This window comes from Pelobates fuscus, chromosome 7 (assembly GCF_036172605.1).
Source record: "Pelobates fuscus isolate aPelFus1 chromosome 7, aPelFus1.pri, whole genome shotgun sequence".
Classification (NCBI taxonomy): domain Eukaryota; kingdom Metazoa; phylum Chordata; class Amphibia; order Anura; family Pelobatidae; genus Pelobates; species Pelobates fuscus.
In genome coordinates, this window is record NC_086323.1 from 207616381 (window position 1) to 207633851 (window position 17471).

General features: G+C 42.5%; 1 protein-coding gene across 1 annotated transcript in view; it reads left to right on the forward strand.

Moving 5' to 3' along the window:
- NTMT2 (N-terminal Xaa-Pro-Lys N-methyltransferase 2) overlaps positions 1-17471 on the forward strand; it is a 45562-nt gene that overhangs the window by 19434 nt on the left and 8657 nt on the right. The window contains exon 2 of the mRNA XM_063427606.1: positions 9493-9668. Coding sequence (XP_063283676.1) covers positions 9493-9668 — 176 coding nt within the window. The remainder of the gene's footprint in view (positions 1-9492; positions 9669-17471) is intronic.

Consider the following 17471-nt stretch of genomic DNA (forward strand, 5'->3'; position numbering starts at 1 on the left):
ATGTATGTCTGTGTGTATGTCTGTTAGTGTATGTGTATGTATGTCTGTTAGTGTATGTGTATGTATGTGTGTGTGTATGTCTGTTAGTGTATGTGTATGTCTGTTAGTGTATGTGTATGTGTGTTAGTCTATGTATGTGTGTGTATGTCTGTTAGTGTATGTGTATGTCTGTTAGTGTATGTGTATGTCTGTTAGTCTATGTATGTGTGTATGTCTGTTAGTGTATTTCTGTTAGTGTATGTGTATGTATGTGTGTGTGTATGTCTGTTAGTGTATGTGTGTGTGTGTGTGTGTGTATGTCTGTTAGTGTATGTGTATGTGTGTGTGTATGTCTGTTAGTGTGTGTGTGTATGTCTGTTAGTGTGTGCGTGTGTGTGTGTATGTCTGTTTGTGTGTGTGTATGTCTGTTAGTCTATGTGTGTGTATGTTAGTTCATGTCTGTTGGTGTATGTATGTGTGTGTTTGTGTCAGTGTGTGTGTGTGTGTATGAGTGTATTTACGTCTGTTATCATATGTACGTGTGTGTGAGTGTATGTGCTTCTGTTAGTGTATGCATGTTTGCGTGTATGTGCTTCTGTTAGTGTATGCATGTGTGTGTGCGTATGAGTGTATGTGCTTCTGTTAGTGTATGCATGTTTGCGTGTATGTGCTTCTGTTAGTGTATGCATGTGTGTGTGCGTATGAGTGTATGTGCTTCTGTTAGTGTATGCACATGTTTGCGTGTATGTGCTTCTGTTAGTGTATGTTTGTAAGTGTCTGTCAAATCAGTGAGAGTCTGTTTGTCATTTAGTGTGTGTGTGACTATTAGTGTGTGTCTGTCAGTGTGTTTGTGTGTGTCTCTCTGTCAATGAATGAGTGTGTGTCAGTGAATGTGTGTGTGTGTCAAATCAGTGACGTCTGTGTGTTTGTCACGTAGTGTGTGTGTTACTGTCAGTGTGTATCTGCCAGTGTGGGTGTCTGTCAGAGAGTGTGCTTAGAGGGACACTATAGGCACCCAGAAAATTTCAGCTCATTGAAGTGGTCTGGGTGCAGTGTCCCAGTCCCCTTAGACCAGCAAGTGTAATTATTGCGGTTTCTCAGAAACTGCAATAATTACCTTGAGGGGTAACTCCACCTCTAGTGGCTGTCTACCAGACAGCCACTAGAGGGACTTTCAGGTGGTTAGGTGACCAAAAGTCGCCTAACTGATGCTGGACGTCCTCACCCTGTGCATGAGGACATCCAGCATCTGCTAAATACCCATAGGATTTTAACCCCATCAGTGTCGAATGAGGGAGGGGGGGCACTACAGGGAATTATAGTGCCAGGAAAACAGCTTTGTTTTCCTGGCACTATAGTATTTCTTTAAAAGGAGCAGGAAAAGGTGGAGTCTAAAGAGGAAGGGGTGGGTTCTTAATCAGGAAGCGGTGCGCCCTTGACAGGAAGGGGTGGTAAATTTAGATTAGGGGGTGCTCAGGTATAGTCATGCCTAGGGCAGCACAAAATTAAAATACACCACTGTGTGAGTGTCTGAGTATGTGTGTCTGTGAGTGTCTGATTGCATGTGTGTGTCTGTGAGTGTATGTGTGTGCACGCGTTTATATATGCATACGAGTGGGGGTTTTTTTGGTGGGGGAGAGTTCCCACACTTTTTTCCCCAGGACTTGACCCCTGGCTGTGCAGATATACAACCTAGACATTTTGACTTGGGGCGCCTTGGAAAAATATTGAAATATTAAGGGGGCATTGAACCTAAAAAGTCTGGGAACCACTGCTCTAACCTAAAAAATATACTAGCGCCAACAAAGCTGAGGGAACCTCGGGACGTAGTAACATGTCACGTATCACATTGCACTCCAGGTACTCTTAGCTGTAGTTTCCTTGTAAGCATATTGGTAGCATTACTAAGTTTAGTGTGTCCCATGGTACTTCTTGCAGACATGCTGTGGTCCACAGATTTATTTGTACCACTTCTGTCGTGGTGTATTTGTTATCACGTCTCTGTGGTGAACAGTGTGTCGGTCAGGCTACAAGGTTTTTAGAATGGAGATTCCTGGGATATTGTGCATTTATTACTAATGGTAATTCTAAAACATCTATTATACCAGCGTGTGCAGTCACTGGCAAGTACCCCTTACTTATTGGTAAGCACCGCGCTCTATCCAGAGTGTAACCGGATTGGAAAGAATGAGCGTATAGCCCGCCCCAGGTGCCGCGTGAGTATAGTAAATACAAAAAGGTAATTAGCCCTTTCAAATATAAGGTAAAACAAAGGAAATTAGCGTAATACTAAAGTCCTGGGAAAAATATGTCACTTTAAGAAAACCTTTCTACACCTTTTAGTACATACAGTATAGAGTGTGAGCTCTATCTACATGTAATTATAGTTACGTTTCTTCTCTACTGACTTGTGATATGAAGTGTAGAAATGAACACCGTTTTGGCAAGACGCAGTTACAGAGTATTTGGTTTGGCTTGATATCTCGCAGATGGAGTTACAAACACGGTGTCTTCTTTGCGGAGGATTAAGTTAATCAGTTGTAACATTACTCATCATTCCTTAAAGGGGCGCTCCAAGCAGGAAACCATGTTAATGCAGTCATTCATTTCTACGTTAGCTGAGCCGCTGCAGAGGGAACGGACATGGTGCGCAGGAGAACCCTGATAGTGTCAAACCGTTCCGAAATGGGAAACACTGTGTACAAAAACCACTACAATCATTAAAAAATGTGCAAGAAATCTAAATGCCATGACGATGTCAATATATGTATACTGAATGTGTTTGGTCCGCTGTTGTGCCGTGACAAGCCTGTTATGTTCATTATTTGCACAATAAAATACAGAATAAAAAAAACACTACAAACAGCGGTAGTATTTACCGTGTGTATATTACCCAGTTCAATACACACTAAAAAGAAAATAGGTAAAAATTAAATATAAACAAGTTGCAGAAAACATGTAAGGAAAATAGACGATGCAGTGAGCTGGCCAACTGCATCGGGGATCTAGAACGTTAGTTAAACTTCGAGGAGGACTTCAAGAACCATAACTACTTAGAATGGTCTGACTTTTTAGTTGGCATTTGTTGCCACTTCCCACCTCCACTACTGACAATGGAGAGCTGGAAGTTCTGCTAATTCTCCTGAGCTGAGCCCTGCAGTGTAGGAGCTAGCCCATTGGGTGAGAGAATCAGCTAATAACTTACAACCAATCAGCATAGCGTAGCAGGACTTAGCTCAGACGAAGAGCTTCCACTCTCCAACATCCCAGGTAAGGAGTCAAACCATTTTAAAACAGTAATACTCACAACTATGGCCTGCAAGGGTAATCCTGACACCATAACCACGGCAGTACACTGCAGTGGTTATGGTCATTGTATTGTTCCTTTGAAACATGTTTGCATTAACTCCTAGTGATGTAACAATGTGGAAATAACTGGCTAAGGTAAGGGTTCGGACCAAGGAAGGGATAGGTAAAAGGTGGAGATTTAGAAAAATCCAATATAAGATATTATTTGATAAATGGGTCAGACGTTATGGAGAAGTTAACGACCTGTGGCCGCGTTCTTGCAATTTGGAAGAGACATGTTAATTTAGAGTGTCCAACCAGAGTACCAGAGATGGCATTAAAGTCAGCCCCTACAATAAGATGGTGGTTAGAGCAAAATGAGATTACAAAGCTTCCCATAGAGAGAAATCCGAGATCATTTGGTGCATATTGGAGTTTTTCAAATTGTGATTTGTCTGAATTTGAAGTGATCAGCGATTCCAATGTCCCAAACTCCAGAATATGTGGCCAAATCACATGTATGTACGAAGTGGGGAATCGTGATGCCGAATGAGAAAAACAGAAACTTATTCCACTTTCCCCCAATAATGACAGACAACATAATTTGGATGAAACAGGCCACGACATTTATTATAAAGTATGACACATACATCATTTATTTTAAACATAATCTCTTATTGATATAAACAGCCGTCATACATAGTAACCATAACTCGGCATATAACTGAACATATAGTGTCAGACAGTATAACTGAGTACAGAAATGTCCAAGTGACCTAAAGTCAAGAGGACACAGAGGGATCCCCAATCAATTAAAATTCTCATATACAATGTATACCTTTATTGGAAACATGAAACGAGAAAATTCAATAAAGAAATAATCACCAACAATAAATAAACATAAGACCCCAAGGAAGTGACTGGCAGTTGGATGGGGGGAGTAGGTAAGTTGGACTAGGTGAGGGTGGATTGAATGGAGGGGTGAGAGTAGTAATGAAAAAGACTATTTTTTAAATTTGCTACTGTGACACTTAAAAAAGATCGTAAGTATCCTGTATTGACAACTCTGTATTTTTCCGGTGATGCGCTCGCTCCATGTTTTCTAAGGACTGTTCCCTAGCACTCGCTGGTCCACTCCTCTCCTTACTTTCTTACTAGCAGGCAGAAGCTCCTGTTATACAGTCTGGGACAGAGAAAAGGTATATGTAGTGAGTGTAGAAGGATGGGAACATGCCACAGTGTTAGAGAGACCAAAGCTGTAAGAGCATTTGCTTAGAGCGCAAAGTCAGCTTTACATTAACCAATTTCATTGTCAGCCAGTCCACACCAGTTTTGTTCCCCTACATCCCTCTTAGGGGTTTTAATCTTAAAGGATCACTATAGTGTCAGGAAAACAAAGCGGTTTTCCTGACACTATAGTGCCCTGAGGGTGCCCCCACCCTCAGGGTCCTCCTCTCGTGGCGCAGAAGGGGTTAAAACCCCTTCAGCAGCTTACCTTAATCCAGCGCCGGGCTCCCTCGGTGCTGGTGACCTCTTCTCCCCATCCGACGTCAGCCGAGCCGAATGAGCATGTGCGGCAAGTGCTGCACGCGCATTCAAAGTGTCCATAGGAAAGCATTTCTCAATGCTTTCCTATGGACACTCTGCGCGATGGAGGCGAAATGTGCCTCCAGCGTCGCAGGTGCGCCTCTAGTGGCTGTCCGGAAGACAGCCACTAGAGGCTGGATTAACCGCAAATGTAAACATAGCAGTTTCTCTGAAACTGCTATGTTTACATGTGAAGGGTGAAAACCTGAGGGACCTGGCACCCAAACCACTTCATTGAGCTGAAGTGGTCTGGGTGACTATAGTGTCCCTTTAAGCAACAGCATGTGAAGACTAGTTTTAAAAAAGTCTTTTTTTTTTTTTTTTTTTAAGCAATGGGCCTATTCCATTGGCATGGGCCTGGAGCTGCAGCTCCATCAGCCCCTATGTTAATCCGGCCCTGAATAGGACTAAGGGCGGCGATTGGTGCTTAGATGGTGCTTAGAGCGAAGCTTTAGCTTAAAGACCGATTAATTTAGATGGAGTTAGTAGAAAGTGCAATTCAGCAGCGGAGGAGGAAGCTTAAGTATAAAAGTTAGGGGGAAGAAGACAAGGAAGCGCGGGGAAGAGCAATAGCAGCAGATTTTGATTTTGGCAATGGAGCCCTCTGCTATACAGAAACCCCCTCTTACTGGGAGTGCAGGAGAACCCGGCTGTCACAAACACAGGCTCCAGGCGGCCGGTAACCATAGCAATAATAACATTCTCCTAAGTACCTATTAAGGGTGGATAATACGTGTCTATCCCCGTCCATGTCAGGATAGGTTCGTACTCTGCGTGTTGGGGCACGCTGCCATGATATGAAGTATAAAGGCTGAGGAACAGTTTTATAAATTAGAGAATGGCACATGTTCACAAAATCCTCGCAAACACAACTTTATTTTTATAAATAAACCCCAATATTCCTGTTTCTTCCCATCCAATGCACTGTGTGCCCTGGCCGTGGCTCCCCTTTAATTAACCCCTTAAGGACCAAACTTCTGGAATAAAAGGGAATCACGATATGTCACACGTGTCATGTGTCCTTTAGGGGTTAAGTATGCAGCTGTGTCTGAGGTGACGATATCTTTTATGCCTCTAATGTCAAATACTTTGGCCCAATTAGCCCCAGTATTGGATAATCCTCTCACTGCCAACTGGAAGCAACGTCACTTGATCACATCTGAGCTCAGACACTTTCTGGAACTTAAATTATTCTGATTTAGACACGGACGCCAGAAGACTTTAAAATGCTCTTAGATCACTTTACTCGACCTCACACCTTCTTAAAAGATCCTCATCCTATACAGATTTGGAAACAGGTGTGAGTGAGCCACAGACACACACTGAGTGAACCTCAACCCATGAGGAATTCGCGTGGGCAGGAGTCGTCGGACGGCAAAAAAAAAACCAACCGTGATTGGGTATTTACCTCTAGAAAATATGCTTTCAATCAGTGAGATAGATGAGGTCTCTGAAGTAACAACACCTGATTGGGGACCAGTTTTAGATAAACACAGGAAACTACTAAAAAGGCATATAAAGGAATTCTATAGTCACCAAAACAACTGTAGCTTAATGAAGCAGATTTGGTGTATAAAACCATGCCCATGCAGTCTCACTGCTAATATTTCTGCCATTCTGTTTATACAGCACTAGACAGCCCTGCATGAAGAAGACAGCCTTCTGAAACACTTCCTGTAAAGAGTCATCTAATGTTTACACTTCCTTTATTGCAAATTCTGTTTGATTTATCATTTGTTATCTCCTGCTCTGTTGATAGCTTACTAGATGCTGCAGGAGCCTCCTGTGTATGATTAAAGTTCATATTACAGAGCAGGTGAAAACCTCTAAAGTAAGTTAACATGCGATTGAAAATAAAACCATTTCCTTCTCTGCTCTTATCTTTAGATGTGGAGAAGGCTTTTGATATGATACATTGGGATTTTTTAAAATAAGTTATGTTGAGATGTCATATTCCAGACTCTTTCATTGGGGCTATGTTAGCATTATACTGTAATCCAACAGCCATGGTGTCCGCAACTGGCTTTGTATCTGACAGCTTTGCTTTATCCAACAGGACCAGACAGGGTTCCCCATTGTCACCGCTGTTATTTGTGCTGGCAGTGGAGCCTTTGGCTGAGTCTATAAGACAGTGTGCGGACATTGAGGGTATTGTGGTGAGAGAGAGGGAACACAAAATAGGCTTACTTGCTGATGACATTATCTTATCATTGAAAAATCCTTCAACCTCAGTCCCGTCATTAATGTCTATCTTGCAAGAATTTGGCAAAATGTCTTACTATAAACTAAACAAAAATAAAATTCTGGAGCTATCCTTTTTTGTCCCATGGCACATATTGACCGCTTTAAAAGAGGACTTTGACGGGAGGGATTCATACATCTCCTATCTAGGTATTAATCTCTGTAAGAACCCCTGTCAAAGATGCATGCATGTAATGTAGCTAAGGTCTGGCCTGCTTTTAGGGACGACATTGAGAGATGGTGTAGTCTGGAAATTTCTTCGTTGGGCAGAAAAAATTTGGTCAAAATGACTCTCCTTCCTAAAATGTTATACTTTCTTAGAGCTATCCCTCTCACTATACCTTCCTCTTTTTTAAAGAAGGTTCACTCTGTCCCTTTGGCATTTGTCTGGAATAAAAAACGGTGTAGAATTCAATTGGCTATTCTACAAAAACTCAGGGTTAGTGGAGGTATGGGTTTGCCGAATTTGAGTCAGTATTATCTAGCAACTAATGCAGCTAATGGTCTTAAATTTAATTTGGAGCACGATCGCCCACTGTGGTTGGAGATGGAGGTACTAAGATCTCTCCTCATAAGATAACTGAAGTGCTATGGTTACCCTCCTCTGTTCGGCCGCGGTTGGCGACCATGTTCCCCACCACCAAGAGCACTGTTAAAGCTTGGGATGCTGTTTTTAAAAAACAAAAAAATGAAACCTTCTGCTTTTTGGTCCAGGGCCGCTCCTCTGTCGGTGTTGCGATCCTCATTTCCTGATCTGGACGTGGAATATTGACTCTCTCATTCTGTCAAACATACCAATGATTTATTTTCGTCTAATACATTTTTATCTTTTGGCCAGTTACAGACCAAATTTGGTCTGGACGCCTCTGATGCCCCGATGCACAGACAGGTGGTAGAAAAAACTAGTGATCATTTTAAGGTGTCTGATCAGGATTTTGATGCTTGTGTAATAAACATGTCTCCATTAGAAAAAACGTACCACTCAAATCCTGGTCAGAGACGAACCATCTCGATGTGCTATGTTTATTTTGCCGGGACACTTGGTCCGAAATTAGACTACATGACAAAGTGGGATAGCGAGCTGAATAAAACTCTCACAGTTGAGGAATGGCATAAGATCATGTTAGCTGTGCGAGGAGTCACACAATCCACTGCCCTATTAGAGTCACATTATAAACTAGTATACAGGTGGTACTTAACTCCCTCCAGACTTTTCAATTTCAAACTGTTAAATACGAACAAATGCTGGAGGGAGTGTGGAGAGGTAGGCACACTTCACCATATCTTTTTGTCATGTCAAAAACTCAATATTGGAACGATATACACACGTTATTTGGAATTCTTACCACTTTAATCCAACTCTATCATCCACAATGTATCTCCTGAAGAAACTCCTGGATGGTTTACCCAAAGTTACAGAAATTATAATATCCTGATCTCAGCAACCTACGCCATTCCTCGATACTGGAAATCGGACACTATTCTATCTATGGCTGTGGTGTTAAACAATGTATTAGAGATCACGTTCTGCGAATTGGCCTTTAGAGCCCCCTCATACACTCTGGAAACCCTAACATATAAATAGGGACTCTGGTAACGGGACGTCAGGAAAATAAATTCACTTTAGCACTTACCTCACTTGACCAGACACTAACATAGAAAGCTATCCAGTATTATTTAAAAATACCAAGACACGGCAGATCTGAGATCTTTAAATATATTTTTTGATTATTGTTGTTTGATATAATGCATAATTGGCATCGTGTTTATAACACAAACAATTTCATCTACATCTGCAATTAATACTGGAAACACCTTCACATTGTATTCCCCAGTTATCATTTTCTTATTTTTGTTAAGTTAATTTGTAATTCATACAGCGTTATTGTCAATATTGTTAATAATAATAAAAAACCTTTGAAAGAAAATGAAACCATTTATCTCATGCAGGCTGTGTCAGTCTCGAGCAGGGAAGGAGTAGGGATGATGCAGAGACACAAACACAAGTGATTTAATTCCTTAATGGCGGAGAATTGAGCAGTGAGACTGCAGAGACATGATCCATACAACAAACCTGCTTCATTAAGATAAAGTTGTTATGGTGCCTACAGTGTCCCTTTAATATACTTCATGCGGTGTTGTGATTGGTGGAATGAACGAGGCCGTTTACATTGTATAATAAATCTAAATGTACAATAATACTCACCGCTGTCTATCACAAAATTCTAAATTTCTAACCTTTATTCATTGAGAGTATTCTGTGTGTTCTAGTTAAGTGTCTGTCAGTAGTTATTTGGTGTAAAAAGTCTCCACTTCTAATTTTATTTTATTGAAGTGTTTAACATAACGTTGTAAATTGACATAACGTTGTACGCATTTTATGTCTCTTTGCTACAGTGAAACTCTACGCGCTGACCAGTGAGGTGATAGAAGGGGAGATGCAGTTTTACGCCCGGGCTAGAAATTTCTACAGCGATTTACCAGCGACAGAGGATGGAATGATGGGAGATTTTTCCGATCTCTCCAATACAGACATAGAATGTTCCAAAGAATTTCTCCGGAAGTTTGTAGGGGTGAGTCAACACGTTTATTTGAAATCTAGAGCAAACATTCTGAGTGGAACAGATACTTGGCTTAGCCACTACGGGTATCGCAACTCAATATTCACAAACATGGCCATCATCGAGATTATTCACAGAAATTGGAATCATTAGGAACTGACTGGAAAATCTCAAATGTTAGTGTAAAAATAAAGGCTGGGAAATGTTAAAGGATTTTTATTTTTTGTAATAAATCTTTTTAAATTGATTAGAATGATCAATTTAGTGGTGAATTCCTGACAGTTTTTGCTTTATTGAATAGCTCTGAAGGACCAGATCTTTTTTGTTTAAACTTCTCAATGATGAAGTTGATTAAGTACCTCGACTGTCGTATAAGTTTCGGTCTCAGAGTTATATTTACAGTGTCTCAGAAAGCCGTGACTTTACATAAGGGCACGTGATTTCCAATATGCGTGATTGAAAACTTCTAATGATAGCTTCAGAATATGACATCCCCGGTTGGAGACCATATTTGTAGTAGCTGATTATTATACACAATGTATATATAAGAAACACTCCAGGGCACCATCACAACTTCATTGGAATTATGTTGTTATGGTGCCAGCTAGCCTTCAGGGGTTAAACTGTTTATGAGTGGTCGAACCCAAAAGTCCTCAGTGTTTCTATTGATGAAATGTCTGATTGGTGACTTCCTGCTCTGAATCTTCAAGTCTAAGCTTCAAATTTTAGAAACTTTAACGGTAATTATTTTTGTTCTTTCCTTTACCTTTTTTTCACATTTCTTTTTTTGCGGCATTCTTCATAGAACACATTAAAGCGGGGGAGCATACCCTGCATGCCGTGTGTCCCTTTAAAGAATTGTTGGCATGGTGATTTACCATAGATGATATCATGATATACGCATTCCAGAGGGACGCCACCTCATTCTAATTATAACCATGTGTATAAATGATCTAGTAGCTCTGATATTAAATATCAAGTGTAAAAGAAATCATTCAAATCATCAAAACAGGATCCGCTCCGCGGCTGGGCCAGATCACGGCTACTTTTAGCTTGTAAATGTTTAAAAAAGGATTACTATGCCTGCACTTTAATTTAACACCCATTAATGTCAAATAGAAGAGAGGGTGATTGTCTGTACCTCTGTATTACGACTAACGTCTGCTACTGAAAAGAGATAACCACGCAAACTGGAAGGTCATGGGGCGCCTAAAGCAACATACGAGGGATAATTCTGTTAAAGAATTACATTGTTAGAGACCCAGCTTACACAATAATGTAGATATAACACAAGGAATATTGAAAAAGATACCCATGTATTGCTGTGAATTATGGGTACCCTGGCAGAGGTGAAAGGTTTAAAAGTGGAATTTGTGGAGATCATTTTTTTAGCTTTGCAGCTCCAGCTGCCACTAGGGAGGGAGGACGACACTTCTCACTCACAGTAACACCAACTACCGCTGGGGAGGGAAGCCGACATTCTCCACTCCCGACAATACACCCTGCAACTGGGGAAAGTGACCGTTTCCGCTCCCGGTTGCTCTGGCTGCTGCTGGGAAGGCTGATATTCTCTTCTCCCTGCATGTCGAACTACCGCTGAGGAGGAGGACTCCACCGAGTTACTCCACCTGCCGCTAGGGAGGGAGACCGAATGTCTCCGCTCCTGGCTGCTCTGGCTGCTGCTGGGGAGGCTGATACCCTCCATGCATGAAGAAGGGGGAAGGGGACCGCCTGTCTCTGCTCCAGGTTGCTCTATCTGCCGCTTGGGAGGCACACCATCTGTCTCCACTCCCGTAACTCACCCTACCGCTAAGGATGGAGGCTGATACTCGCCTCTTTCATGGCTATAAAGTCTATCCAATCCTCAGTTTAGAGGGCTCGCGGCTGAACATAATTGAAGAATCGAGTAAGTTTTAATAAGAAAAAAATCCGAGTAAGTTTTAATAATAAAACTTACCTCCGTTCCAGCGCTGAGCTCCCCGCTAGGCCACGCCCCCTTTCTCGTCAAAATGACGAAATCGCAGGGCCCAATAGGACGCTTCTCCTTAAGAAGCGTCATCGTGATGTGGTGCGCATGCAAGGTTTCGCACTGCACCAATCGCATTCTTCATAGAGCGACATTGAATGCCGCCCTATGAAGAAACTCAGCGCTCAACCGCGCATGTGCGTTCTGTCTGACTGACAGCTAAGCTCACTTTCTATACCTGCCACCCTCCATTCCCATCATCCATATCCATCCATCCCCATCATCCATCCATATCCATCCATCCCCATCATCCATCCATATCCATCCATCCCCATCATCCATCCATATCCATCCATCCCCATCATCCATCCATATCCATCCATCCCCATCATCTATCCATATCCATCCATCCCCATCATCCATCCATATCCATCATCCATATCCATCCCCATCATCCATATCCATCCATCCCCATCATCCATCCATATCCATCCATCCCCATCATCCATCCATATCCATCATCCATATCCATCCCCATCATCCATATCCATCCATCCCCATCATCCATCCATATCCATCCGCATCATCCATATCCATCCATCCCCATCATCCATATCCATCCATCCCCATCATCCATCCATATCCATCCCCATCATCCATATCCATTCATATCCATCCCCATCATCCATTCCCATCATCCATATCCATTCCCATCATCCATATCCATCCCCATCATCCATTCCCATCATCCATATCCATCCCCATCATCCATTCCCATCATCCATATCATCCCCATCATCCATTCCCATCATCCATCCCCATCATCCATATCCATCCATCCCCATCATCCATATCCATCCATCCCCATCATCCATCCCCAGCATCCATCCATATCCATCCCCATCAACCATCCACTCCCATCATCCAAATCCATCCCCAAATCCATCCACTCCCATCCATATCATCCATCCACTCCCATCATCCTTCCACTCCCATCATCCATCCACTCCCATCATCCATCCTCACCCACTCACCCTCAGTCACCCACCCACACTCACTAAATACATTTACTTACTGTTTGAATCCTCCCCTCCTCGGTCTTCAGCCTTTTCAGATCTGTCAGCTCAAGCCACTCCCACGCAGTGCTGACAGCCTCAGCACACAAAGCGCGTTCGCAGTCTGAAGTATTTACCCATGCTGAATACGTCAGACGTGAATTAGGCCTTTTTAGGGCTTCTGAACTCGGAAGTCCCTCTGGTGGCCGTCTGATTGTTCCACGCTTCCAATGTAAACACTGCATTTTCTCAGAAAATACAGTGCTTACAAGAAAAAGGCTGCAGGGAGCTGTAGCACTCACCTGAACAACCTCATTAAGCTGAAGTTGTTCAGGTGACTATAGTGTCCCTTTAAGTAATTAATTTTACTTTCTAAATTTTACAAGGTCCCATTGTAATTAAGGGGTGAAATTGAGTTTACAACTGTCAATTTTAGAAATTACGATCAAAATCGTAGCCACAAATACTGAGGCAAACGCTTTGAACTGAAAAGTAAATTTAAGTTATATGTAGTCATATAGATAAGCCAAATGACGTCCAAATCGTCATCAGGAAAAGTTAACTCTTTCCTGGATAGGAAGGTTTAGTGAGGCGAGACTGCCCTCTATGGACCAAATACCTAAATTGCAATCTGCAGGGTGACCACAACTTCAGTTTCCTATTGGCCTTATCAACTAATGACGTACAGAGAGTCTGGCCCTTTAAAAATTAGGACAAAGGGAAGAGAGAGGTTGAAGTTGTAGTTGGAGTTTGGGCTTTCAGATTCGGAAATGCAGAGAGATCCATGACAGATATTCACTCTGGGACTAACTCTCAAACTCTCTTGGACCCAACTCAAGAAACACTCCTGGACAATTAGAATTTTACTCTTACTTTCTAAGCAACACTATTGTTTTTACTATTACTTACATACCTCCATACAACCAATCATACACGCATTCAAGTTCCTGGGACTACCTACTCATCTGATGAGAACATCTACTTAACTGGTAATTATGCTGGTTTTATTTAATTCATCTAAATTAATTCAAAATCTAATAGCATGATATATGACTGGATAAATCACGGTCAGATTTTAATATTTAGAAATCTTAGTTAACTAAAGAATATATAGTTATAAACATTCCATTCTGCAGGTGGAATTAAGAATAATTATACATTAATGTGATATTATCACGTGTTAGCATACCGCTGTTTTTATCCAGGTGTATTGATTTGCTCTAAATAAGATAAGATATCTTTTAGGCAAATTAAAATTCGGCTTATAGAATCTGGTAGATTATTCTTATTAGATGGTTCCAGGAAATGATTAATGAGCTGGTTTAAATGTTATTTTAATTGAAAATTACATGAGAATAGGATATTATATGCCTAGGAGGATCTAGCCAGCATTGAAAGGGTTACTCAGTTGATTTAACTGTTAGCTAAGGTTTTATGGCTTTTCGCTGTGTGAAGTTTTACTTTCTGTCTATGAAGTACCCCATAAATCTTGTCTTGACAGTTGATGCTGTAGCTTTGTACTGTGTATAGCCATTGTATTGCATACTTATGTTATACTAAATATTCACTGATTATTATCATGCATGCTGCCTAATATTATTATTATTTTATTTGTCAAAATAAATTATATCTATTTTTATAACAAATTGTGATTTTATTTGTTTGGAATACATTTCACTTACATGATAACGATCTCTAAGATCTAAGAGAATTGAAATAGTGGTCAATTCTCAACTGTATACTATTATCATCCCATAAATATCCCACACAACCCAGTAGCTCAAGGGAACTCCAGCATATCTCTTCCATGATCATGCATGTCTGAGTACCGAGACTCATTAGGACTGTCAAAGTCACTGTCCTACTCCAAGTCCTCCCACAACAAGTCAGGGCCATTGTAGTCCTCACCACCTGGCCTATCATCCTGAACCATCCAAGAATATTGCTGGACCACATACCACCATAACACCAAGGACACCTCATCCAGCCACAGTACCCTCCCTACCAGACTCTGGAGTTCTATCACCCACTCCTCCAGGAGCTGCTTACCCAGAAATGGCATCCATAGCACCACTTATTTCTGCCTGCGCTGCTCTTTATTTGGAAGGCTCTCTCTCCACCGAACCCAGGCTTCCTCGAGGAACTCATACCAGAGTTCTTTCCAGATGGCATCTCTCCAGTCTAGCTCATTCTCCTCTGAGGTAGGGTCATACTACTGGGACAATGTGTCCTGAAGCCTCTGCTGGAACTCATCCACATATTGTCAGGATCGGGTCAGGGATCCAACACGCAGAGTACAAAGAGTAGCAGATACGTATACCGGTCCTTAGAATGGCCGGACTTAACGTAAAGCTACGATAGAATGGTCAGAGACAAGCCGAGGTCGAGGGAACGAGAAGACAGGTAAGCGAGAGACAAGCCGGGTCAAGGATAACAGAAAGACAGGAGAGTAAATACCAAAGCCGGGTCAGAACCAAAAGGCAAGAGAATAACAAAGCACTGTGTGACTAGGCAGACTAGAACCACGACAGGGCAATGAGTAAATGAGAGAGCCACTGTTAAGTATCCTGGTTAGGGAGAGAAGACACGCCTCCGGCAGGTCCTGATTCGTCTCCCGAGATTTGAGTGACAGGACATTCCGGGTTGGCGTCATGACGTCGATCTCCGGTCCTCCTGCTATAAAAGGAAGTGACTCCCTCGCGGCCGGCGTTAGCAAGACCGAGTGAACCGCGAGGGGCCGAGGAGACCTGCCGTCCGGACGGATAAACCCCCAAGTCTCTACCTCTCTCAGAGGCAGAGGCCTCAGGTACCCTGACAGTACCCCCCCTCTCAGATACGCCCACCGGGCGGAAGGAGCCGGGGCGAGATGGGAAGCGGGAGTGAAATGCCCTGCGAAGGCGAGGAGCATGAACATCCTCTTGTGGTACCCAACTCCTCTCCTCAGGACCATAACCCTTCCAGTCAACCAAATATTGTACTCTCCCCCGGGAGACACGAGAATCAATAATGGAGTTAACCTCATACTCCTCCTGACCCTCCACCTGAACAGGGCGCGGAGGGGCGATTGTGGAGGAGAATCTGTTACAGATTAGAGGTTTCAGCAATGACACGTGAAAGGAGTTCGGGATGCGTAAAGTAGCTGGGAGAGCTAGACGATACGCCACTGGGTTAATTCGAGTCAAGATCCTGTAGGGACCAATATAACGAGGAGCGAATTTCATGGAAGGAACTTTAAGGCGAATATTCCTAGTACTCAACCAAACTCTATCGCCTGGAACAAAATTCAGAGCCGCCCTTCTACGTTTGTCAGCATGTTTCTTAACCAGCATAGAATTGTGTAGAAGAATCTGTCGAGTCTGATCCCACAACTTCCTCAAATTGGCCACATGGACATCAACCGACGGCACTCCTTGGGAAGGAGAAACCGAGGGAAGAATAGATGGATGAAAGCCATAGTTCATGAAGAAGGGGCTTGAATGCGTAGAGTCACAAACGAGATTGTTGTGCGCAAACTCCGCCCAAGGAATCAAACCGACCCAATCGTCCTGGTGTTCGGAAACAAAACAACGTAAGTATTGCTCAATCTTCTGGTTGGTTCGTTCGGCAGCTCCGTTAGACTGAGGATGATAGGCGGACGAAAAATTCAATTTGATGCCTAATTGAGAACAGAACGATCTCCAAAAACGGGAAACAAATTGGGAGCCTCTATCAGAAGTGATTTCCGAAGGAATCCCATGCAAGCGAAAAATCTCTTTAGCAAAGATCTCCGCCAATTCAGAAGTCGGAAGTTTAGGCAAAGGTACGAAATGTGCCATCTTGGTAAACCTATCGACTACGGTGAGGATAACAGTGTGCCTTTTAGAAACAGGCAAATCCACAATAAAGTCCATTGCCACACAGGACCAAGGTTTGTCAGGAATTTCCAGAGGTTGTAGAAGACCACAAGGAAGCGAATGCGGTAGTTTAGTTTTAGTACAGACCTCACAAACTCCGATAAAATCCTTAATATCCTTCCGTAACGAAGGCCACCAGAAATCCTTGGAGATCAAAGAATACGTCTTGCGAACACCCGGATGACCAGCCACCTTACTCTTGTGAAGACACTGTAAGAGCTCCAATTGGAGTTCAGGAGGGACGAAATGTCTGGAAGCCGGAGTCAGTCTAGGTGCCAGATGCTGCAAGCTCCTTATCTGATCAAGTAGCGGAGAATGGATTTTGAGAGTAGTGTTGGCGATAATGTTACACTTGGGTACTATAGAGGACAAAACCGGCTCAGATATGGCAGCAGGTTCATATTGGCGAGACAAGGCATCGGCTTTAGAATTCTTAGAACCTGGCCTATATGTGAGTACGTAGTTGAAGTGAGTGAGGAATATGGACCAACGAGCCTGTCTAGATGATAGTCGTTTAGCCTCTCCAATATAGGATACGTTTTTATGATCTGTCAAAATAGTAACAGGATGCAAAGTCCCCTCCAACAAATGTCTCCACTCCTTTAAGGCCATTATAACCGCTAGTAGTTCCCTGTCACCAATGTCATATCTGCTTTCAGTACCTGACAATTTTTTGGAAAAGTATCCACAAGGATGTAATGGTTTATCTACACCCAATCTTTGGGACAGAACGGCACCTATACCTGTCTCAGAAGCGTCAACTTCGAGTAGGAAAGGTAGTGTAGTATCAGGGTGAACTAAAATTGGTGCGGAAGCAAACAGCTCCTTGAGTGTCTTAAAAGCCAGAAGTGCTTCAGTAGACCAATTCTTAGTATCAGCCCCTTGTTTGGTCATATTGGTG